Here is a 25,237-nt window from a genome sequence, read left to right on the forward strand (position 1 = left end):
TTGGATTGCTCATTCAATTACTGCCCTATTTTAAGATCATCATTTTATATTTTTTTTAAATAGAGTAATTAAAAAGTAAATTTACTAATAATTTAATAATCTTGACCGTAATTTACTTTATATTTAAAAATATTGTTTATAACATAAAGTATTGTTTAATATTAAAAACAATGGACTAATGTTAGAAAATGGTTTCAAAGGCACAAAATCAATATTATTATCGTACTAACATTGCAAACAATATTTAAATTTCTCTAAATTAAATGAAAAATTAATATAAGAATATTGATTATTAAGAATTTTATTAAATTATATATTTTAATTAAAATATATTTAATAATAATTATGTTAAAATATGATTAAATTATTTATTATTGATATTAATAATCTTATTAAAATTTAATAACAATAACAATAATTATTTACCTAAATAAATTTCTGCTAAGGGTATTCTAGTCATTTTAGTTTTTTCCATTATGCTATTACACCTCTATTACATTCAACCAAACACAGGATTACTATTACGCCTCTATTCCATTACATTCAACCAAACAGTTGATTTGCTATTACACCTCTATTCCATTACACCTCTAATCCAATACACCTCTAATCCAATATAGCGAACCAAACGTGCTCTAAGAGTGTTTGGTTAAGTGAAAATATAAAAGAATAGAAAGAGAGAAATGAAAAAGTGAAAAAAAATTATTTTTTTAGTGTGTTTAGAAAGAAAATAAAAGATGTGATCATTTTTTATTATAATGTAAAAAAAAATTCAAATTGGAATAATAAGAGAAATGAAAATGAGAAAGAGATATAAACTAGTTTAAAATTATGCAATTTTTTTAAAATTTCATTTTTCTTCTTTTTTTTCTTTCAATTTGTAATGTAATTTTTGGTCCTCAAATTGACAACTAGATTCATTTTGATACTAAAATCGTTTTTGGTACACATTAGTTCTAAAACTTAACAGCATTTTTTTCATTTTGGTCCCTGAACTAGAATTTCTTAAAGTATGATGACGTAATACCCTAAGATTGTGATGACATGGCACAATCTTAGAAAATCATTATCATCACATTTTAATAAAACACAAGTTTAAGGATTAAATTCAAAAAAATTGATAAAATTCAAAACTAATGTGAATTAATAAAACTTTAAATATCAAAATAAAACTAACTGCGAAATTTAAGAGGGATCATTTATATTAACCTTGTTTCAATTTTTCCATCCTTATTATTTGTCTACTCTGCTAAACAAAGTGTTGAATATACCGACTTCGAATAGGTTCATTCCATTGCTTAAAACACATTAAACCTTTAAAATTATTTTTATATTTAATATTTTTATAACAAAAATTTATTCATCATTAATAATTAAAATCAGGTAATCAAGCAAGGACCAACATGGTTCTTCGGTAATCCATAGCATCAAAGAGTTTATCCAGCGTAACTGGACAATTCACCTAATACATATTAACAATAGTGTAAAGTTAAAATAGAGTGGGCGTGGGGAAAGGAAAGCAAAAGGGATAGTTGCGTGGAAGGCTTGTTTTGGGTGTATCATCGTCATATTCATATCCCTTTCTACAGCAAATATTAATGCATGTTTAAACATTTTACAAAATAAAGCAGGCATCAAAAACATTCCCATGCCATGAACTCTGTTATAAATTTATTATGATAATTAGTAGTCTTTCAGTGACAATATATTAAATTAAATATTAACTGATGAATTTATATTTAATTGAAAATAGGAGAATGCATAGATAGGGTCGTGTCGTCGGCGGAAACTGTCGTCTTGCTTCACAATCACAGCCAACAATAACAGAAAGAGAATCAACTTTGGTGGGACAATGACCCCCCCACTTGCCTTCCTTTACAGCAACCAGCCATTCTATCTTACCCTTCAATTTTGGATCTATATATTTTAAACTTCAAATTCTGTAATTGGTTGGTCTTCAACTCACATTTTTAGTGTAGTACTATACTTTTACTTTTATGATTTTTTTTGTTTTATTTTAATATTTTAACTATATCTGTTGAGTTTAGTTCAAAAAATTTGTCAATAAAAGCATAACACGAGGCACATTTTTATTGGACACTAATAATTATGGAATAAAATAAAACGAAAATATTAATTTAGATTTTTTTTTGTGAAAAAGAAAGAGTAAGTCAAAAGTAAGAAATTAAACTAATCCCTCCTATAGGGGATCTTTAATCAATCGTAATCATGTTCTCGTGCCACGAACCATCTTGATGAGGCCATCTGTGATTTTATTTTCTTCTCGAGGAATATGTTGTAGTCTCCAATGTCCTACAATTGCCAAGAGCTGATGGATTCTCCTGACCAAAGTGGAATTAGAATTCTCGAATGATCCATCCTGAATGGCATTAACAGCTTCAAGATTGTCAGTTTGAATTAAAACCATCTCAAAACCCAGATCTAATATAAGTTTAAACCCATCCAAGATGCCCAAAAGTTCAGCGTCTAACACAGTACAACTTCCCAAATATCTACTGAAACCAAGAATCTACCTTCCATTTCGATTGCACATTAGCCCCCCAACTACAACAAATCCATCATCAATCCTAACTAAATCGTCTGTATTTAAACGCACTCAATTACTTGACAAGGGTGGACTAGCTGTAAGTCTTTGTGTTTTAAATGATAACAACTTGGATGCAAAAGCATATTGCTTTGCCCAACTATAAGACACTTTGATGATTGCATTAGTATTCCAAGAGATGCCCTAAAAAGTGAAAAGATTACGATTCTTCCAGATACATCAAGAAATAATCCCGAAAAGGCATTTCCAATCAACTCCACCCAAACGAAAGGTTTGCTAATTATATAGGTTTTTTGTCATCCACTTGTGCAAGGATCTAGAGTAAAATCTAGAGAGCCTTCTTGTTGGAATTAGCTGATTCCAAATGTCCCTAGCTGTAGGGAAATCTTTAAAGACATGTAACACATTCTCGAAATCATGCCCATAGATTTCACTAGCATTATCATTTTCTACACCTCGCCTTACCCTTTCCACATTCGTGAGCAAACATTGTTTAAAAGTAAGTCAAATGAAGAATCCAACCCTTTGAGAACCTTGAAACTTCCAAAGGAGCTACCAAATAGACTCTTTGAATTCCCTAACCCCTTTCAAAGCTTTTCATAAGAACTTTTTAGGGGAAAGAAACCAGTCGAAGTACCCCCCAAATGATTCTATCATGTCCAGAAGTTGGATGAGGCGACGAAATCCCCACAATCTTACTAATGATCCCTTCAGAAACTCACAGTCGAAAGAAGTCCAAATTCCAATAACCATCATCTATAACCATATCACTAAGTGGACAATCCATATCAAGATTAGAAATAGAAGGAATCTATCTAAACAAAGGTCTGACATTTGAAATCCAAGGATCCCGCCAACAATTAGAGTTTCTCCCATCTCCAACAGACCGAAGTAAATTCTCACAAATAAGAGGTCATACATTAGTGAGGGACCTCCATAAGAAAGAGCATCACCCTCTCAATAATGTCTTAGGCAAACCACTTAGAACCTCATACTTCAACCGAAAAACACAAACCCAAAAGGCGTTGGAGTCTGACACAATGTTAAGGCCTATCTTCATCATAAAAGAAGTATTATGATCCTTTAATTACTTCAACCCAAGACCTCTATAGGATCTAAATTGGAAAACCGAGTGCCAACTCAACAAGGCCATCTTTTTTTGCACTGTTGTAGGATCTTCAGATGAAATTTTAACCATTTGCTCAATCTCATCACACAATCATTTGGGACCATTATTGAATGTATGAAATAACTCGGAATCGAAAGCAAAACTGACTATGTCAAAGTGGCTCTACCAGCTAAAAAGAGTTGTTTGGCATCCTAACTAAAAATTTTACTATACAACTTATCAACAACAAACAAAAAAGTGTTGTTAGTGACCTTATCATGAAAGAGGGGAACTCCTAGATAGGGACCAAGATTCTACACTTCTTGAAAATCGAAGATGTTGCTTATACACCTTCCTAAGTCACCTTCCATGACTTTCCAAAAAAATATTTGTTTCGTATATTAATTTGGTGACCTGAAAACTCACAGAACTTATCCAGAATTCCTTAATAACCCTAGTTCGATGCTCCTCCACTTGACCAAAGAGAATCAGATCATCTACAGAGAAGATATGGGATAGAAGTGGACCTGTTCGAGACAGAAAAATAGGAGACCATCTACCAAAATCAATGGTTGAACGGATACTATGACCTACCCATTCCATGCACAGGATACACAAGTAAGGAAACAATGAACATCCCTGACGAACGCTACTTGTCGCTCGAAATTTCTGAGTTGGAACCGTGTTCCAAAGAATTTGCATAATAGAACTTGAAATAGCTAACATAATGATATTACATAGTAGTTTAGAAATATCTGCAACCTGAAGAAAGGTGTCAATGAACTCCCAGCGCACTCAATGATATGCTTTCTCTAGATCAATTTTGATAGTCACTCATCTCCTATTCTTCTACTTACTCATCATGGAGTGGATAGCCTCCTATGAGGTAATAATGTTATCAGTGATATTACTACCTGCAATAAAGTCAGCCTTCTAAGGAGAAATAATCTTCAAAAAGACAACTTTGAACCAATTTTCAACGACCTTCATAACCAACTTGTAAATGACTGAGCATAGGCTTATTGGACGAAAGTGTGAGAAACTTTTAGGATTCTTGACTTTTGGAATAACCACGATAAGCATATTATTTAATTTCAGATCAATGTTGCCTCTTGAGAAGACCCTCTTAACCCAATCACATATAAAGGCACCAACATGCTCCCACTGACTCTAGTAAAATAAAGCATGGTACCCATCACTACCTAAAGCCTTCAAAGGTGTCGTATAAAAAAGAGTTGCCATAATTTCCTCATTTGATACTGATTTGCTCAGCAATTGAACCTCCCCATCATCAAGATACGGGAAAACGCCAATAGGTAAATCCCTCATTAGTCCTGGATGCTTGCCATACAACTTCTCATAAAAAAATAATCGCCTCAAGTTTCAGTTCCTCTTTATCTAAAATTCAATCTCCTAGATCATTCTTCAAAACGACAATCTGATTTTTTTCCTCCTCTCTAATGTATGCATATGGAAAATTTTAGTGTTACAATCCCCTCAAAACAACCAGTCACACCTTGCCTTTTATCACCATAAAAGTTTCTCATGATACAAAACACGTTTCAACTCCTCTCTTACCTCTATTTCAACCTGATTTAAATAAACAGAATTCACACAATCCAGCACTTTCTGAATATTATTAAGCTTCTGAATAATCTATTTCTTATGAGTACTAATGTAACTATACACCTCTATATTCCATTTTCTAACTTGATCTGTAAATTCAGAGTGCGCCATTGACATGCTCTTAGAGACTTTCCATGTTTCCTTGACAAAGATAGAAAAGGTTGGATGCTTAACCCAACCTGCTAAGAATCTAAAAGCACACCCCCTTGAAGAGCGAAATTCTAGCATAGGAGATAAACATGCAGGTCTGTGATCTGACTTAAGTCTTGGCAAATGAGTCACCATTGAGTGAGGAAAGGAAAAATTCTATGTATCATTACAAATAACTCTATCTAATTTCTCAAACACCCCTAATCTATTCCAAGTAAAATGTGGCCCTCTAAAGCCCAAATCATGTAACTCAATCGAATCCATAAAATAATTGAAAATGGAACACCTTCTCTCGATGGCCCGCCTCCCTCTCTTTTTGCTAGAAGAGAGGATAGCATTAAAAATCTCCAATCGCCAACCACAGAGTCCCATCCATAGGAACAACACTTTTCAAATATCTCTAGAGTTGTCTCCGTTTTCGACTATCAAGACTACTATAAACAAAGGTAACAAGAAAAGGCTACCTACAAGTGCTTCCCGAAACCTTGATTAAAATGAACTAAAGATGGCTTCTGAGAACCTCAACATAAGCCAAATCTCTTCACCCAACCCAAATGCCACCCGAAAAATCTATTACCTTTATATGGTGAGAAAATAGAAATCCAAGTTTAGTGATAATTGAATCTACTTTACCACCACTGACCTTCGTTTCCAAAGACCAATCAAATCAGGCCTATGTTCCCTGTTATACTTATGGAAAATACGTGGGAACTTAGAGTTAGCATAACTTTGACAATTCCAAAAGAAAATAGTAAAATTCATAAAAGACATAAGGTAACTAAAAAGAAACGACTGCTAATGAGCAGAAGGGAATCCAACACCACCATCTTGCCCATCAACATTTCATTCAGCCTTATCAGCTTCTAGCTCAACTTGGGAACCAATGAGGCTTGCCATAGAATTTATATTTTTCGGTAAAGGAACTCAAGAATTTTTAGTTATTTTTAAGCGACCCCCACAATCGCAAATAGTTCTATTAATGGACTTTCCAATTCGACTACTCCCTTATTTACCCCCCAAAACCACGCCTTTTAGAAGCTAATTGGGATTTACCATGGCCAATCGAACCTTCCTTAATAATGGCTTTAGTGAAATTAGGGTCATCATTTTCTTTAAAGAAAACCATTGAATTATGTTTGGGATCCAAAATTCCAGAATTCAATTCTACCACAGATTTAATAGGACCTTCGACCATGGGTTTAAAATACAAAGAGGTGTTCCCAAATCCTTCAACAGGAATCTCACTTTCAATCGCTTTATTTATCACCACCAAAAAAAAGGTCAGAACACCACTAATTTTGGGAGTAACCTGATCTATAACCACTGGTTCCCCCAAAGCCTAGCCAAAAGAAGTGAAGGATTTACCGGGGGGTGAATAGCAACTTTTAAACTTGACCCGAAGTCCTAACCCAATTGCCCATCTAACATCACCAAAGCTGGCCCAATATTATCCAAACCAGACCCATTCTTTACCATGGCCATATTCACATTAGGCTCTCCAGGCCCATTCTTACCCACTTTGCCCACTACCTTAGTAACTTCAGTCTTTTTACACAACGGCTCAACTCTCGGCCCTACCTCCTTACCTCGTAATTTCTTTAAAAATTTACATTGTTGAAACCTAATCCCTGATATATCCACTTGCGTCTCACCTGCCCCAACATTTCCATTGTCTATCAAAGACAAAACATCAAACCTAGATCTTGTCAATCCCTTAGCCATGATATTTACTTTTTGAATTCGAGTATCTTTTTTGTTACGCCTAGATTTATGCTCAATGATCATCCATGGATCGAATGGCCCCTCTGTCTCCATCGAAGTTGATCCCTCAGTCATTGAAACAGGATCCATCTCCTTTTCACCAGAGAGATTCAAGTCTGTTATTGCAGAGGGACACAAACCTTTAACGTGTCTATAGCGACCACATGAGAAGCAAACCACCAATAAAGACTCGAACTCCACCCACTGAACTCTACCATTGACCAAAACTTATAAGGTGAGCGGCTTCTCTAGATCTACATACATTGCCATTTTGGCTAACCGACCCCTCGTTCCGCTTACCAACCAAGCTTCCAATCTCCTTCAAGACCCGTCGCTTGGATAGGAAACCCAATAGCCTAGGAAAGTAGATCCATACCATAACCATGCTTGGAAAGGGCTGCAATAGATTAAAATCCACAGTCCACGGTTGGATAGTGAGATAATGCTTGAACACCATCCATGGCCCCTGGGTCAGCACCATATCATAATCTTCCTTATTTTGAAATTTGACCAAAAAATATCCATTCTCCACAACCATAAGATGGAATGATTGAGAAGGCTTTTAGAGATTACAAATCCGATTATGTAGCACAACATCACCTATATTCCGCCCTAATAATCTCACCATTATCTCTATATCTTTTACTAGTAACTGTTAAATTCGTTCAGAGAAATCAATAACCAGAATCCCGTTAATGGTGGACTGCAAAATGTCTCCCTTCGTAAAAACAAAATCTTCCTTATCAATAATATCATAATCCATGGAAAAAGCAATAGATCCAACAGTTCCCCCTTCCAACAATTTATCCTTCCAAGAAATTCTTGGCGCCGGAACCAAATCCACTACCATATTCACATCAGAGTCTACCCTCGCCTCTTTAAAGTAGACTTTCTTTGTGTTACGATCCTCATTAAAATAGTCACCACCACCCCTTCCATCATTAGACGAGATCGAGTTCATCGTTTTAGGAATCTTATTTTTTTTATTTAGCAACTTATCTTTTTTATTAATTTAGGTATTAAAATAGGAGAAATAAAATTAAAGTACCAAAATAAAAAATAATATAATTTAATGGCGAAATCATAATTTTGTACCTAACTCAATTTGATGATGTAGTCCTATACTTTTAATATTGGGCTAGAATTTACAAGCGGGTAAAATATAAAGAATAATTTTATTAAAATTAAAATAGAAGAGCAAATCAACAAGTAAAATTTTGATATATTCATTATTACATGATTAAAAATAAGTAAAAAGATAAAATAATAAAATGAAATTATCAAATGATTAGTGTTGAGAAAATAGAAGAAAACTACTTAATAAATAAATCACAAGGAGAGTGACATAACTAACCCTATCAATATCTAAACTGAGTTATAAGGTTGCTGTCCATGTCCTCTCCTTTTATTTATTTAATTCGCACATGCTAAAACAAGTCTATTACTACGACCAACCAATTTCCTTCTTTACCTTCAATTTCAAGGGTCTATTTTTTCTTATTTAATTATTAATTGTTTGTTGGTGTGTGGATGAGATCGTGAACAAACCATACTTATGAGATTGACAAATGACATCTCAATTTCATCCCCTCCTAAATTTATTATTATCAACCTTGTAATAATTTGTTCACTTTTAAAATTGATAGGGATTTAATTAAGAGAGACCAATTTACTCAATATAAAAATTGAAAGAGGCCGGAAAAGTCCTTTTACCCAATCTCTTATATGCGAGCATTTTACACTTAGTTCAATTGAAATTTTTGCTTCATCAATCATTATAAACAATATTCACAAAAATAGAGCGACAGCATAATAGTAGTGTTAGAACTGTGTGATCCAAATTCCTATTAAATAAATAATACAGTGGTGGGCTTAAGGACGAGGGCCGAAACTCCTTATAGAACTACACTTCTTTTATTTGACATTGATTAGAATCAGGTTCTTCAACCTTTAAATTGATGCAGTCGAAACTCCTCTTGTATCATTTGAATTCAACATTAGTGAATTTTCATCTCATCTGTCTGTGGTTTTTTCCCTAAAGGATTTTCACGTAAAAATATGTGTTTTTGTTTTCCTTTCTTATTGTTTTGCCATCCTTCTATTTTCATTATCAACGTTAGTTTTAACAAGTAGAAAAGAAAAAGAAATCGATTCATCATCTTTGTAGTTAGGTTAAGAAAAAACCTTTGGATATAATACAAGAATACAATAACGGCTGCCTTACAAATATTGATTAGTAGAATTATTTTTATTCCTTGCTCTTTTTTTTTCTATATCTAATACTATCTCATGTCACGTTGAGGTACTGCAGAAGAAAAAATTACAAAATCCGATCCAGTTTATCGTAATTGATTAGTTAATATGATAGTTAACAGTATTCTAAAAATTGGCTTATCAAATTATATATTGAGCAGCATTCTCTCATCTATTTTTTCTTTTAAATTTTCATAACATTTTATGCTTCGATTGGTAGTACCTAGAAGTATTATTTGTTTCCATGTATTTTATGATTTTAATACATGAATTAACAATAAATTAATTTTTTAGCAATTTTAATCGTTTTCAATAAAAAGGAAGAAAACTTTTACTTTTGTCATTTTACTATTTTCTCGATCACTTTTACCTCTTTTACTTTCATTCTAAGCACATTCACCATTCACATTAAAAAAATTCCCACATGTTTGCCCCTTTTAACTTGTAGTGAAAAATTCAATTTGGCCCTTGTGTGATAGTGAAATTCCCACTTTGATCCCTATATAATAATGAAAATTTCACTTTAGCTCTTAATATATTTGCATTTGATTGACTAAAATGGCCACGCAATATCTTTTTTTAACGAAAATGGTCGAAGAACTAAAATGATGGACAAAAATGAAAGTAAAGTAGACAAAGTGATGGAAAAAATAATAAAAAAGTTTAAAGTGAAAATTTTATTATTATAGAAGAGCCAAAATGATTTATAAAAAATAAAATAAATAGAAAAAGTGAATTTCATAATTGATTATAATAGATGAAAAATGGGGTTAATTTACCTAAATAATATAAAAAAATTAAATACTGAAATAGGTTGTCAACTGGATTATATATGAAAATAGTATGTTTTTTTGGGTCGCGCCTATCTGACAGGCGCAACCACTTTTTTATATTAAAATATTTTTTAGTTTAAATAAAATATTATTATTTTATTTTTATTAAAATATTTAAATATATATACATGTCAAAATATAGTCAACGAGTCAAAATACGGGTTAAAAATACCCAATACCAATTGCGCCTAATAGGTAGGCGCCACTGTCTCCCCCTTTGCCCCGCACAAAAACATCTATTTGTTATTAATTATTAATTATAAATTGTTTATGTTTAGTGTTTATGGTTTTGGGTTAATATTTTGTATGAATGTAATTTTTTTATTTTTTATAATTATTTTAAAATTAATTTGTTAGTAATTTAATATTATGTTATAAACTGTTGTGTTTGTAATTATTTTAAAATTATTTTATTAGTAATTTAGGATTATGTTATAAATTGTTGTGTTTAGTTTAGTATTTGGTGAGTTTTTAGTAATGTAAAATTATTTTGTTAAATATTTTGTTAGTAATTTATTAAAAATTGTTGTGTTTTGTGAGTTTTAGTAATGTAAATTTTTAAAAAATAATAATTTTATAATTATTTTGTTCAACCAGTCGTGCTTGTCAGATAGGCTCCACCAGTTGCACCTGTCAGATAGGCTCCACCTACCTCATACCATTTTCGTATCCCTACACGGGTTATATACTAATCTGGGAAAAAAATACAAATAGTGGCGTAGTGCCTATGAGAAAGGCGCCGCCAATAAAATAATATTTTAAAAAAATATTTTAATATAAAAAAGTGGTTGCGCCTATCAGATAGGCGTGGCCTAAAAAATAAACTATTTTCGTGACAACCTATTTCAGTATTAAAATTTTTTAAAATTATTTAAGTAAATTAACCGAAATGGGGAAATAGAGAAGGGAGATTTGAGTAAAATTGGGTGGGTGAGCATCGATAGATTCTTTTTGACGTATGACAGGGTTTTGTAAGAATATAATAAAAAGAGAGAGAAAGACAATTGACACTAACCTTTTAGTCCAGAAGTCTTATTGAATTTTTTTAGGACTTTCTTTTTGTCCGTTAAAAGGAATTAATTAGCTTTTTCTAAAGTTCCAACTATTAATTGTACCTTTTTATGAAGTATATTCACACTCGTATTTTTCTCTTTTCTTACCTCTAATCTAATCATTTTCATGTTTCCATTCTTTTTTTTTATTTATGTTTTCTTCTATTTTATAAAAATAAATAGAGGAAAAATGGCGTAATAATTTTTTTAGTCTTCCAGTTTTACAAAAAAAGTCATGTTTGTCCTCCATTCAATTTCTTCCACTCTTTTAATTATTAAATTTATATTGTTTGTCAAATTATTCTAAAATGAATGGAAAATTTAATGTTTATTAACTTTGTCGGCGCGACATACACGTGGATGTCACATCAATAATTAATTAACTTTTAAAAGTTTTAAAAAAATTAAAATAAAAATTATTAAAAAGTTATAAAAATATATAATTTTTTAAACATTTTTACATTTTTAAAAAGTCAATTAATTCCTAATGTGGCAATTCACGTCAGCAAAGTTAATAGACATTGACTTTTCAATTTATTTAGTGGTGATTTGATGAATAATAAAATTTCAAAAGCTAAAGAAAAAGAACAAAAAGAAGAGGAAGAAAATGTTTTTTCTTTCTTTATACTTCGTACGAAATATGAAAAAGACAAGAAAAGAAATTAATGATAAAAGGCTTCATATAACATTAGGTACCTAAACTTGACATCATTAACTTTTTTTTTAAATCGTTAGTGTAATATTTTGAAATATATAAAAAAGACTGTTGTAATATTAAACCTAAATTTAATAAAATAATAATAAATATAGAAGTTATTTGTGCACAAGGTACTTTGTTTAATGCCATTTAGTTGCCTGTTTAACATAAGTATGGGTGAAATTAAGTAAAATAGTATGAAAAATAGAAGCTTTGGATAACTATAATCACGTTTCTCCATTGATTCGTTAATTATTGTATCTGGAAAGAAGAAAATTGAGAACAAAAATGTGAAAACCATTACACTCAATTATTGTCTCTGTTTGACAAATTATGGAAAGGTAAGATTTTATAATCAGTAATTGGGTAACAATATTCCTTATCATAATTTCAAACTTGTAGTATTAGGGCATTGTTAACCAATGTTACAAACATTATCATTTTGAATTTTTTTTTATTTTAAAATTTTTAATTTTTAAATTTCAATTTTTAAAATTTAATTTTAATTATTAGTATTGTTAAATTTGTTGATATGATATTTCATGGGTAAGGGTTCTACTCTAAAATAAAAATAAAAATTCTTTTTTAACTCTTTATAATTTATAAAATTTTAAAATGGTAATAGTAAAATTACACTTTACCCCTCAAATGATAAAAAAACTTGATTCAATCCTTTAAAAAAAATAAAAATAAAAGCTATTAAAATAATAAAATTATTTTTTTCTATCATAAAAATATACAATTTAATTTCGATTATCCTAAAAAGTTTCATGTTCAAATTTCCCCTATTCCTAGTGCATATATTATGTATAAATTTTATTTGATATAGAGGATAAAAGAAATGTAATAACATGCGTGCACGCATGCAATGAAAAGCTTTCACTCAAATGCAAATATTACCTCACAAACCTACATTTTAACAACCAAGTTTCAATAACAATCATGTGCTTCGATTAATGAAGATTTATGCTTCTAATTTCGTTTTAAATATACTAATAAAACAGCTCATGAAACTAAATAAAAAGGGGAAAAGAAAAGAAGACAAAAATCAAAGTGGAAATTGAATTTGAAGAGCGAAGGTAGGGCCGAAACAGAAAGAAAAAATCCGACAAACCACTTGAACATCATACGAAAACTGACGGCTATTCCATATATGTACAAATGGCTAATACGTGTAACCAGTTCATATTCGTTCGTCCCTAGGAATCTGGGTTTATCTTCTACCAAGCATTTTTATTTATTTGGGATAAAATTGCATTATGCTGATATTTCTCACACTACATCCCAAAATTACGTTTACAAAACAAATTTAATTTTAAAAATTGATTATCCGCGTCATTCAAATCTAAATCCATTTTTTTAAAAATTAAAAACCCGTCAAAATATTACATTTGCCCATAAGCTTTGAGTTGAGTTCACTTCCGATAGGCGCAGGGAATCAGTCAGAAAAAAAAATGGGAAATCGTAGAACCTGAAAAACATGACGCCCATCCGGCTGCCTAAAAATCTATTTTATTTTATATTTTTGTACTAACAAAAAGATGTCTCTTCCCACTACGCGCGTCGTAAAGCGCGTGTCCGATATCCGCTTTAGTCTGTGAAGAGTGTGGACAAGAAGAAGATGGATAAACATGACCAGCACGCACATTGTCACACTTTTTTTTCTTCTTCTGATTTAATATAATTATTAATTAAAAACAATTTTTTTTAAAAAAAGTAAGAAGGAAAAAGATTCATATCAGCTGGAGAGAACTTCTGCCGCCCCTTTTTCCACATTTTGGGCAGTAACTTTTCTGCATTTATTTTACAATTTATCTTCTTATTTCTGCTTTTTCATTTCACAAATTCATGGAAATTGGAACCTTAGCATCTAAGTTTTTACTCCATATTTATTTATTTATTTATGGTTAAAAAAGAAAAGAAAATATATACAACTTTTGTGACTGGAAGTTCTTCCCCACTTTTCTCTTCCTTATTGGCTAAATTTGCTTCAAATTCGCCTTCTCACATTTCTCTAAAACTTTCTGCCTCTTCTTCTTCCAAGTGAGTTCTTCGTTGCTTCTTTTCCTCTTTTTTTCTTTTTCTTTTTTGAAAAGATTTCAAGTATACTGATATGAGTGCATATATGTTTAGATATAGTCTTGTGTTCGGTTTTTGCTCTTTTATGCAGTGGATAAGAATTGAATTTACTTTTAAATTTTTTTTTTAAAGTAGTTTTGTTTTTAAGATCATTCTGAGTTTTTAGATCACTGACTTCTTCTCTCTATTTTTTTTTGCTGTTTTGTTTTTCAGATTGGAAGTTTCTTGTTTTGTGATTAATGGTGTGAAGATTTGGAATATAGACGGATATTTTTGGAGTTTTGTTTAGAGATCAATGAGTAGTAAGAGATCTGGTATGGAATGGAAGAATTTAAACATCTTTTTGGGATTTTTGCTGATCTATGCAGCTAGGATTTCGTTTGGACTCACCAATCCTAGTGATGGTAAAGCTAATCTTGCAGCATTTTTATTTCTTTTTAGTTTAATTTGTTTGGTTACTGAGAAAATGTGGGAAAGTGGAGGAAAATGGAAGATGGGGAGCTTGAGATATATCACTGTCTAAAGCTGGAGAAACAGGCGTAGTTCGTTTGACTAAGTCAAATAGCTTAATGCTGAACAAATTTTGATTTTATAAGATTTTGTTCTCTTTAGTTTTTCCTTTTATTCTCTTCTGGCATGAAACTGTTAGCTGGGATTTTCCTCTTCAAATTTTCGAGGAGATTATCCATGGGTTCGCTTTAGCATTTTTTGATGCTTTAATGTTTGTGGTTTTGGTTCATTCCAATTCTTATGATGCTTTCTACTTATCATGTGGAGCTATGTATCTAATTGCCTGCATTGCTTTGCTCCTATTAGTTGCTGCGATTAATAGCTTATATGCTGCATTGGGCTCTCCCCTACTCCCTGGATGGATTGCTTCCGGCGGAGACCCCTGTGCTGAAGCATGGCAAGGCGTACAATGTAATGGTTCGGACATAATGAGCATGTGGGATGCCCCTTCTGTGACTCTTTAGTTTAATAATAGTTCTCCAGCATTGCCAATATTCACTTCTCTAATGTGATGGTCCGGTTTTTACAGAGTTCTAAATGGTGCTAATTTGGGTGGACAACTGGGTGACAACCTAGGAATGTTTGCTTCTATTAAGGCAATGTAAGTGGTTTTCTTTTCTCTCTCCTCTTACAAACCAATTTCTGTGCCCACATCTGTCACTGAACAACATTTTGTTATCATATTATTGTCTCAACTGGAGTGACGGGCACTTCAGAAAGTGATCGTTGTTATTTGTAGCCTTTTACAGTTGGGACTTCTGCTGCATTTTGGTTTGTATCGATGTCAAATGATGGGGGATTTGTAGGAAGTTTGAATGTATGAGTTTTAAACTTGTTAAACACTAAGTTGATGTCCTTGAACATAAGATCTCATATTGAGGACTTTACCTAAGCATTTTAAACAATCTTACCGTGCTTGATACATACAACTATTAATGCATTGAGCAATCAGTTAATCAGCTGCTAAGTGAGTGAAAATTGTGCTCTAGCTATGCATGGCAAATAAGGGGGAGGTGGGAAGTATCACTTCTTCGTGTTACTACAATATGATATAACATTAGATGATACTATTTCTTTCTGATATGTTGAGACAGTATAATTGATTTTTGTAATTTTTCATGTTTCAGAGATTTGAGCAACAACCAGATCGGGGGAAATATTCCATCCAATTTGCCTGTTACTATGCAAAACTTGTATGAATTATTCTCACACTGACTTCATATCTTTTCATCTTGTAGCAACTTTATAATACTCTTTAAATTTGGCAGTTTTCTTTCAGCCAATCAGTTCAGTGGAAGCATCCCGGATTCACTATCTTCTTTGACCATGTTGACAGACATGTAAGTAGTTGCTTTTATATTGTTTGAGATAATGCCTCCCTGGTCTTACTTTGAAACAGAACTTATTCGGCCTTTTGTACTTTTTGTGCTGTCAGGTCATTGAATAACAATAATTTGAGTGGAGAGATACCAGATGCCTTTCAATCGCTTTCTGGATTGATCAATCTGTAGGTCCCAGATTTCAATTTAATTGTTAACTTCCAGGTTCTTTTCGTAGTTGATTCATAGTTGGAGTATTGTTTCATCATAGGGATTTGTCCAACAACAAATTGAGTGGATCTCTGCCACCATCAATGGAAAATTTGTCTAGTCTAACTACCCTGTGAGTTCTCTTCCTTTCTGAATGGCAATTTTAACTGTATGAACAAAAAAGCTGATTGTCTCAGTTGGCAGACGTTTGCAGGCCAATCAGCTGTCTGGGACGCTAGATGTTCTACAAGATCTTCCCCTAAGAGATTTGTACTCTTCTCTACCATGCCATTTGCATCTTTTAGAATGAAAAAAAAAAAATCAACCATAATTCTTTTACATTTCAGGAACTTGTTCTGAATGGTTTTAGAAGATTCCGGGAGGAATCTTGGCTAACGTCTCAACTTTTTTCATTCTGTTCTGGACAGGAACATAGAAAATAATCTTTTCAATGGACCCATTCCTGAGAAGATGCTGAGCATCCCAAGCTTCAAGTGAGTCCTGTACTGTCATTACCTTTGAAGAGCTTGATCTTTAGTTTCAATTTTAAGCAAGCACACATCATTAAGGTTTCATGGTGTTTGATGCTCATCCGATGCCATAGATGCTGTTATTAGATATGTTTGAAGCTTCTCTTAATATTGAGAAATACCAATAAGATCAATCATTTTGTCAAATTGGTTAAAATCTGGATATGGATTTAGGCACCTCGGGCAATTTTCCTTTTGACTTTTGAATTTTTTTAAAATGTTTTAGGTACGAGGTATAATCAAATATTAAAGAACTAGGCATATTTATTTCAAATATGGCACTCATTCATATCCAAATAATATAAATGCCTCCAAAATTTTTTTATAGCATTCGAACTAAATATGATCTTCATTTTTGATGAATCTTCATCCACTTTGTTTTTAAAATCTTTTTCGAATATACTGTTTGTATGCTTAATTTCTTTCTGTTGCGATTATGTTTGTTTACATTGAAATTCTCTTCACAGAAACGATGGAAATCCATTTAATTCCACTGTTGCTCCTTTGCCTGGTCCTACATCACCATTAGCACCACCGCATGCGCCACCACATTTTGTAGTACCAGCTTCTGGTCAAACACCAGGGAAACATGCTGATGGGCCTTCTGCGTCGGAGGGATCTAATTCTAGTCAGAAAAAGAATTTCTTAACTACTAAAAGGGTGGTGTGGATATCAATTGCAAGTGTTTTGTTGTTTATAATATTAGCTTTAGCACTTCTGCTTTTTATGCCCAAGTGTAGCAGGGGAAGGGAAGAGGCTGGTGGGATTTTCAAACGGCATCAAGTAGGTACATATAGAGGAAACAGAGAGAACCTTGTTGGCGATGCGCCCTTAACCACCACAGCCAGTCAAATAGAGAAAGGTGAATGACTTTGCTTTTACTCCAATTTCAGTTTAGATAATAGATTGTTTGCTGTTGTTATGAGGTTTCAATCACTTAAGCAATAATGTTTTTAAAACTTCATGAACAGGCCCAAAAGATGCAGCTATGAGACCAGTGGGGGGTAATCAAACAGAGAGGGGAAGAATGGGGGATATTGCAAAGCTACCGAACAAGGAAGAGAGATATGTTGAAAGGATAGGCACGACGCCAAAGAGATTTGACCATGAGATAGACATGAGTGGCTACGATGTGATGTTGATGGAGCCCCCTCGTCCACCTCCTCCTCCGCCTCCGCCTCCCCCACCTCCGCCCCCTCCACCTCCTCCGGCACTTGCTGAGAAGGTCATTGTGAAACCCATTGTGCCTAATGAAGTAACTGCAGGGCCTTCTGCCAAAACACCAAAGCCATCTACATTTGCGAGGTCGTTCACCATTGCAGCCCTTCAACAATATACAAATAGCTTTTCTCAAGAAAATCTTTTGGGGGGTGGCATGCTTGGAAGTGTCTATAGGGCAGAACTTCCGGATGGAAAGGTATAATTGTTAGTTCTAGATAGATTTGATTTCATTAGAATCAGGGTCCCTTTGCTTTAATTGTTTTTCTCTGAGTGCCTGTGTCATTGCATCATAGGCTTGCTAAGAAAAAAAGAGAGAAAGAAATGCTAAGCCAAATAGACCTTTTGAATTAGCTGAGCTGGTAACTACATATCTTAGCAATCATAACCTACTGCTTGTCAGTTCTAGAATTTATAATTCCAAATTTCCTCCCTCCCTCCTTCCTTTGCTTCGCCCCTTATATGCATCTGTATACATTCACTTGGGCATGGTGCCATGGCATAAAGTAGACGTTGTAGATGTTATATATGTATTGTGTAGCGTCAGACTGATGCATGATCTTGTTGGATGCATTTGTAGTTACTTGCAGTCAAGAAACTGGAGAAGAGAGTTGCAAGCCAGCAGAAGGATGATGAATTTATTGAACTGGTGGAAAATATTGATCGTATCCAGCATGTAAATGTTGTCAGGCTAATGGGTTATTGTGCAGAGCATGGTCAAAAGCTTTTGATCTATGAGTATTGCAGCAATGGATCGCTGCAGGATGCGCTGCACTCTGATGATGAGTTTAAAAAGCTGCTTTCATGGAATACCCGTATCCGGATGGCTCTTGGAGCTGCTAGAGCCTTAGAGTAAGTCATCTGGCATTGTTTCTTCTCTATTCTAGTAGTTTCAGCTTGAGACTTTCAATTGGTTGCTTCTTGGTTGGAATCTTTGTTTGAGTAGATCAGGTGTAATCAGTTACATTATACAAATGCTTGAGCATGATGAGGAGTTATGTTATGAAATTGAATCTGGTTAGAGCTCACTGCTTTTGTTTATAAAGACTAAAGTGTAAAACAGTAAATCTAAATTAATGGGTGTAAAATAAAGATAACTATGAACAGGTCAAAAAGAAGCAGGGAAAAACTGCAGATGGTAGGTTTTGTGATGAATCTCCTCTTCTTTACTGCAAAAGGCCTTTCTGCTCCAAGTTGCTTTTTGCTGGACTGGAAAAATTGTATTTCTAGCTACTTGCAGTCTAGAAACTGGAGAAGAATAAAAGATGCACGTGCATTTCTTAGATCTACAGATTGACATAACTAAACAGATATAGATTCATGGTTTCTTCCCCCTCAAGATACCGAGACACAAACACACTTCTTTTTTGTTACTATTATGTTTTTTTTTTTGGGGGGGGGGAGGGGGTGGTGTTAATTTTCTTTAATCATTTCCCTAACTTTTTTGCGTTGAAATGCACACCATTTCAGTCCTGATTTTCTTGTTTTATATGAAAAGGTACATGCATGAGGCTTGCCATCCACCTGTAATTCACAGAAATTTCAACTCTGCCAATGTTCTCCTTGATGATGATCTCGATGTGCGTGTCTCTGATTGTGGTTTGGCTCCATTAATAGCATCAGGTTCTGTAAGTCAGGTAGGTTTAAAGCTTGTCATCATCTTTTTATTCCTTTTTAAAGCTTCTCTACGGTTTTCATATTTTTATTAAGACTGTTTGCACAAGTTAGTGTCTTACAATTAATCAGTTTAACGAAAAGAAAAAGAAAAGTTGGAAAAGATGAAATTTTTCTAGGAAGCATAAGTTTTGGGTAAACTAATTTATGTGACTCGTAGTATCACTAAACGAAATAGTGAATGTGTAACATCAATCTATTTTTTTTCCTCTTCTTTATTTCTTCATAAACAAATCATATACCCTTGTTACCTTTTGGTGTAGAGAGAAAATTTGGAGGTTGCAATTGTCTGGTGCCACTATGATACCAGCACCAAGAAGAGGTATTCTGGCCTTTTCTGGTATGATAAATTATTCAGAGGAAGTCCTAGATATTTCTATATCTGGGAGAGGAAACTGACCTGTTCATTCACCTACTATTATAAGCATAAAAAAAGAGTGGCTGACCTTTCCACTCTTATTTGTTTGCCTAAAGCTTGTTTAAGCAGCAGCAACAGTGATCTACCCCAAGCTAATTTTTTTTTGGGAAATTTGTACAAATGCCATTGGTATCCTATAAGCTTTGTTGTTGATGTAGCATAAACTGATAGTGTTAGCATTATCACTGATGCAGTAATAAGTAGGTCACTAAGGGCATAATTATATTTCTTTCTTCTTTTTTTCCTTTGTGGGCTAGGAAAAGTAATGCGATCAACCATGTAGGGAAGATATTCAATACATTTCTGTTTTTTTGGCTTGATCTTTGGAAAATATTGAAATTAAATCCTTATTGCTGATTTTCGTACTCTTCCATTGTAAGATCATTTTGTTGGGGGCAGCTACATAACTCTTTTATGGTCATTTTGCTGGCAATTCTAAATTGTTCCACTTTCAGTTGTCAGGACAACTACAATCAATTTATGGTTATGGAGCGCCAGAATTTGAGTCTGGAATTTATACTTCTCAGAGTGATGTTTACAGTTTTGGGGTGTTTATGTTGGAACTCTTAACTGGCAGGAAATCTCATGACAGGTAAATGCTGAACCTTATTACAGTTAGATAGTTATGTGTCCACTTCAATGATCTGATTAACTTTGTCGAAAATGTTATTCAGGACAAGGAGTAGAGGAGAACAATTTCTAGTGAGATGGGCAATCCCACAGCTCCATGATATTGAAGCATTATCTAGGATGGTTGACCCTTCTCTCAATGGAGAATATCCTGCTAAAGCGTTGTCACGGTTTGCTGATATCATTTCTCGGTGTGTCCAGGTGAGAATTGCCTTGTTAATATGCTATTATACTTGTGTGCATATACGAATACTTAAGACTATATGCTATATAAGCATATGTATTTAGGAATGTGTCTCCCTTCCCCCATACTATGAGTAGAATTTCTAATTTCTCGTCTAACCGCAAATTCAATTTCAATTTGCAGTCTGAACCAGAATTCAGGCCACCAATGTCTGAAGTGGTTCAAGACCTATTGGACATCATACGCAGGGAGCGTCCGAGTAATGAATCAATTGGAGACTGACTTGTGTTAGGCAATACACCTGATGAATTAGTTTAGGATCCGAAGTCACAGGGATTTGATCCATCAGATGTTGTGAAAACACATCCATTGTAAAGAGGCAGCTGCGCGAAATTTTACATCTGAAGCTCTTGCACAAGGTTTGGCGGTCATTCAGTAAGAACCTCGCCGCTGTGACTAGGAACAGTCTGAATTTTCAGGTCTGTTAACTTGTGATCATTCTGTTGTTCATTAAATCATGTAACAAAGTCTTGGCTATGGCATAAATATGCTAACCCATTTGTTTCATGATAACTATTATTTTGTTACTAATGATTCATTATGATTTTGTTCCCATTTCATTTGTTTTTTTTCCTTTGAATGGATCATTGATGTGTACAACATATGAACATAATTTCCTGAATAGATTGTGTGTTTTTTTATTTGAAACATAGATATTCAGAACCTTTGCTTTTATAAGATGGAAGGGAGGGGAAAACTGAAACTAAATGATTTGATAAATTACAAATATTTTATAACAACTAATAAAATAATAAATAACAAAAATGAGGATAAATATTAAACTAATAAAAATTTATCTCCGCAGGTAGAAGACCAAGAGATCCTAATCAATTTATCAGTGCTATCTACGAATCTCTCTTGCGGCAAATAAAGCTTGATTTGGTTGGGCTCTGTTTGCCTGCATGGTCATTCAACCCTGTCAATGGAGCTTTCTGTGCTTCTAAATCTTCAAGGGCACTTTCTGATCAACAGCAGAGATAAAAAAATGTATAATGGAAGTTGTTTGATCAAATACATTCGCAACTTCACGAACTTTGAACTAGTTTAGAAAATTGACTCAACGCCGTTTTGTTCTCACCATTTTATACACACATAACTGTTACCTGCAAGATATATCCGTATCAACCACATCGATATAAGAACTCATGTTACCGGTAGTCTCAACCCAGCTGGTGCCCCTAATCTTCTTCACTCCTCTGTCTTCCATTAGCTGCCTAACCTTTAGAGCATCATTCCACCGTCCAATTGCTCTGTATACATTAGCTAGGAGAACATAGTTCATATGATGGTTAGGTTCCAGTTCAATCATTTTCTTAGCAATACGCTCAGCATTACTGGAACTTGTACTGGTTGTGCAAGCCCCAAGAAGTACGGCCCAAAGGGATGAATCGTCTCTAAGCTCTGCACTCTCTATCAAGTTTTCAGCTTCTTCCAGTAACCCAGCACGGCCTAAGAGGTTAACCATACAGTTGTAATGTTCAATTCCAGGTTTAATCCCATATTCCCTGGTCATTAAGTTAAAATATTTTCGGCCTTGATCCACCAAGCCAGAATGACTGCAAGCAAAAAGAACTCCAATAAAACTAATATAATCAGGCTTAATGCCTTCCTTGATCATCTCATAAAATATACTTAGAGCTTCCCCACCTCTTCCATTCTGAGCAAACCCATAAATCATCGAGTTCCATGTTATCAGATTTCTATTGGACATCTGCACGAAGATGCGATGTGCAAAATCGATACAGCCACATTTTGCATAAAGATCAACTAAGGCTGACTCTACGATAACATCTCTCCAACCACCCCGTCTCACATACTGGCAGTGAACTTCTTTCCCTAGTCTTACAGCGGCTAAACCTGCACATGCACGGAGTATAGTTCCGAAACAATAGAGATCGGATACATCCATTTCCCTGAATATTCTAATAACAGATTCGTAGTCTTTATTCTGACAGTAAACACCAAGCAATGCAGACCAAGAAACCGAATTCCTTTTCGACATCCTATCGAAAATACGCTGAGACTCATCAATCAACCCACACTTTCCATACATGTCAAGAAGACTGCTCTCGACCACCACATTTCCACAAAGTCCACAGGTAATGACCTTAGCATGCACTTGCTTCCCTTGCCTCAACCTCCCTATATTCCCACAAGCTGTCAATACTGTTCCAAATGTAAATCCATCAGGGATCAACCCATGATTCCTTTGCATCAAATAAAAGAAATGCAATGCTTCCTTATACAAATCATTCCTCGTGAGAGAAGAAATAATAGAAGTCCAACAAATAGCATCCGGCTCAGGCAATTCATCGAACAACTGACACGCTTCTTTCAACTGCCAAATCCTCCCATAAAAATCAATCAACCCGCACAGAATTACACTATTCGAATCAAAACCACGTTTCGCAATCACCCCGTGCAAGCACCATCCCAGCCTCAACTTCCCAAGAACGGAACACACCTTGATTATAGCAGATAAGGTGAAGGCATTTGGCTCAACTCCCAAACCCAGCATTTCCGAAAACATTTCAAGGGAACACTCAGGTTTACCCGCTTTAATATACCCCGAAACCATTGAAGTCCACGATATGACATCTTTCACAAACAACCCATCAAAAACTCTCCGAGTTTCTCTAAAATCAGGACCCAACTTAAAATACAGAGCAAGTAAACTATTACCTACAAAACGATCCGTGTCGAGGCCAGATTTAATGACGTGTGCATGGAATTGAACCCCAAGAGGAAAAGCTTGAACATTTGTGCAAGTTTGCAAGAGGGAAGCGTACAGACATCGTTTATTGGAAGAGAAGGTTAGGGTAGGAACATGTAGGGTGTTAAGGAGGTGGATGGCAGGGACAAGTTGAGCTGACCTGCAGAAATGGAGGATTTGGAAATATTTGTCTGATGGGTGTTTGACGGAGTTGTTGGGGTTAAAAGAAGCCAAAGAGCAGCAATGGCGTTTAACGAAGAAGAGCTTCATCAAACTGATTTATGAATGAAATGTGGTTCCCTTATGCTGTTAGCTTCAAATGTACTCTGAATTGATTTTTCTGTTTCAATCAAGGCATCCTCTGCAATAAAGATATTAAAAATGTATCGATACTTTCTGAAATAACTTACAAATTTATTTGAAGGGTTAATGACAAATTTTGCACATATTTTATCAAAATAATCCTAACTGTATTTCGAGCTTTATTTTATCATCAATTTTTGTTATTTTGTAAGAGATTTGATGAACTGAGATATAATTTATTATTAAGGTAACCCAATAAAATAATTACACGTGGAGAATAATAAATGTAATTATTAAGATGCATGAAAATAACTCTTAATTTAAAGAAAATAAAGGTGATTATTTAAAAAAAAGGTTTCAAAATGAATGCATACATTTGTTTACTGGAGGGTTTCAAAAAGATAATTAATAAATTAAATTGAAAATACTGAATATGTGCATTTATTTTGAAATATTTATTTAGATAATTACGTTTATTTTCTTTATATTAAGAGTTATTTTTTAACTTCATGAATTATTTATTTTATTATTTTTCACATGTAATTATTTTATTAGGTTATCTAAGTAATAAATTACATCTCATTAAAAATATTTCACATATGAAATTTCACATCTTTTCGTCGGTACTTTCACCATATCTGTTAAAAAAATTCAGAAAAAATATTAATAGCAATAAAAAAAACTCAAAAATACAATTAGGACCATTTTGATAAAACATGTAAATATTAGTGATCAAATTTATTATTAAGCTTTATTTTAACAATTTTAACGTTTTCATTCTTAACAAGCATTATGAACAAACACATATTGTAATTAATCATTTATTTTTCAATAAAAATATTTAGTTAAAATTAATGTATAAGTAAACCAAAATTTAATTAAAATAAATAAAAATATATAAATTTTAATTTAAAAAACCATCATAAACAAATATCAAATTGTATCCATAGGCATGAATTGATACATAATTTAAATTCAAGAGTAAAATAAAAAGAATGTAATTAATAAATTTAAAGTGTATGTAATAGAAATATACTAACATATATTTTATTTTATTTTATTAAAAAATTAGATGGACGAATGAGGTAAAGGAAAATGATATGGCCTCAACCTAATCGCTCCACTTCCTTCCTTTATTGCGACCCACCTCTCCCCATATTTTCCTTCTCTATACGTGTACGGTCAACATTCAGATGCCGCACACGTGTCTTAAATCTAAAGGGGTACTTAAACATCGAGCAACTATTTCCCTCGATGTAATGATCAGAATCAGACACCCAAAGTTGCTCGGCTTTTAACCCCCCCCCCCCCAACCCCGCCTATATATATATCTGTCCCCTCAG

At 33.5% G+C, this 25,237-nt stretch overlaps 2 protein-coding genes across 5 annotated transcripts; one reads left to right on the forward strand and one right to left on the reverse strand.

Moving 5' to 3' along the window:
• Nucleotides 1–13,565: 13,565 nt before the first annotated feature.
• Nucleotides 13,566–21,955, forward strand: LOC107909258 (protein STRUBBELIG-RECEPTOR FAMILY 3). Of its 4 annotated transcripts, XR_001687188.2 has the most exons (18): nucleotides 13,566–14,089; nucleotides 14,339–14,529; nucleotides 14,942–15,071; nucleotides 15,165–15,236; nucleotides 15,763–15,828; nucleotides 15,904–15,975; nucleotides 16,071–16,142; nucleotides 16,226–16,297; nucleotides 16,369–16,434; nucleotides 16,593–16,658; nucleotides 17,162–17,556; nucleotides 17,666–18,111; nucleotides 18,493–18,764; nucleotides 19,411–19,549; nucleotides 20,460–20,596; nucleotides 20,679–20,835; nucleotides 21,002–21,297; nucleotides 21,684–21,955. XR_001687188.2 is itself a non-coding variant. In XM_016836725.2 (17 exons), exons 2-17 carry the CDS (start codon nucleotides 14,421–14,423, stop codon nucleotides 21,098–21,100), a joined length of 2,370 nt encoding a protein of 789 aa, XP_016692214.2. In that variant the 5' UTR covers nucleotides 13,566–14,089; nucleotides 14,339–14,420; the 3' UTR covers nucleotides 21,101–21,433. The 4 variants fall into 4 exon arrangements, 3 of the variants coding, with proteins under 3 accessions (XP_016692214.2, XP_016692215.2, XP_040944957.1); XM_016836725.2 differs by lacking the exon at nucleotides 21,684–21,955 and having other exon boundaries at nucleotides 21,002–21,433; XM_016836726.2 differs by lacking the exon at nucleotides 21,684–21,955 and having other exon boundaries at nucleotides 13,762–13,830; nucleotides 21,002–21,433.
• Nucleotides 21,587–23,982, reverse strand: LOC107909259 (pentatricopeptide repeat-containing protein At1g03540). Its single transcript, XM_016836728.2, has one exon. It carries the CDS (start codon nucleotides 23,859–23,861, stop codon nucleotides 21,978–21,980), a length of 1,884 nt encoding a protein of 627 aa, XP_016692217.2. The 5' UTR covers nucleotides 23,862–23,982; the 3' UTR covers nucleotides 21,587–21,977.
• Nucleotides 23,983–25,237: the final 1,255 nt, after the last annotated feature.

Source organism: Gossypium hirsutum, chromosome D02 (genome assembly GCF_007990345.1).
Source record: "Gossypium hirsutum isolate 1008001.06 chromosome D02, Gossypium_hirsutum_v2.1, whole genome shotgun sequence".
In the NCBI taxonomy this organism is placed as follows: domain Eukaryota; kingdom Viridiplantae; phylum Streptophyta; class Magnoliopsida; order Malvales; family Malvaceae; genus Gossypium; species Gossypium hirsutum.

What these genes read in the sequence shown, in the direction of transcription:
- LOC107909259 (XM_016836728.2), bottom strand. Translation starts at nt 23,861, where the DNA reads ATGAAGCTCTTCTTCGTTAAACGCCATTGCTGCTCTTTGGCTTCTTTT.
- LOC107909258 (XM_016836725.2), top strand. Translation starts at nt 14,421, where the DNA reads ATGAGTAGTAAGAGATCTGGTATGGAATGGAAGAATTTAAACATCTTT. An exon ending in CCTGTTACTATGCAAAACTT is followed by an intron (nt 15,829 to 15,903) that starts GTATGAATTATT and finishes TAAATTTGGCAG; the next exon opens with TTTTCTTTCAGCCAATCAGT. An exon ending in GGAGCTGCTAGAGCCTTAGA is followed by an intron (nt 18,765 to 19,410) that starts GTAAGTCATCTG and finishes TTATATGAAAAG; the next exon opens with GTACATGCATGAGGCTTGCC.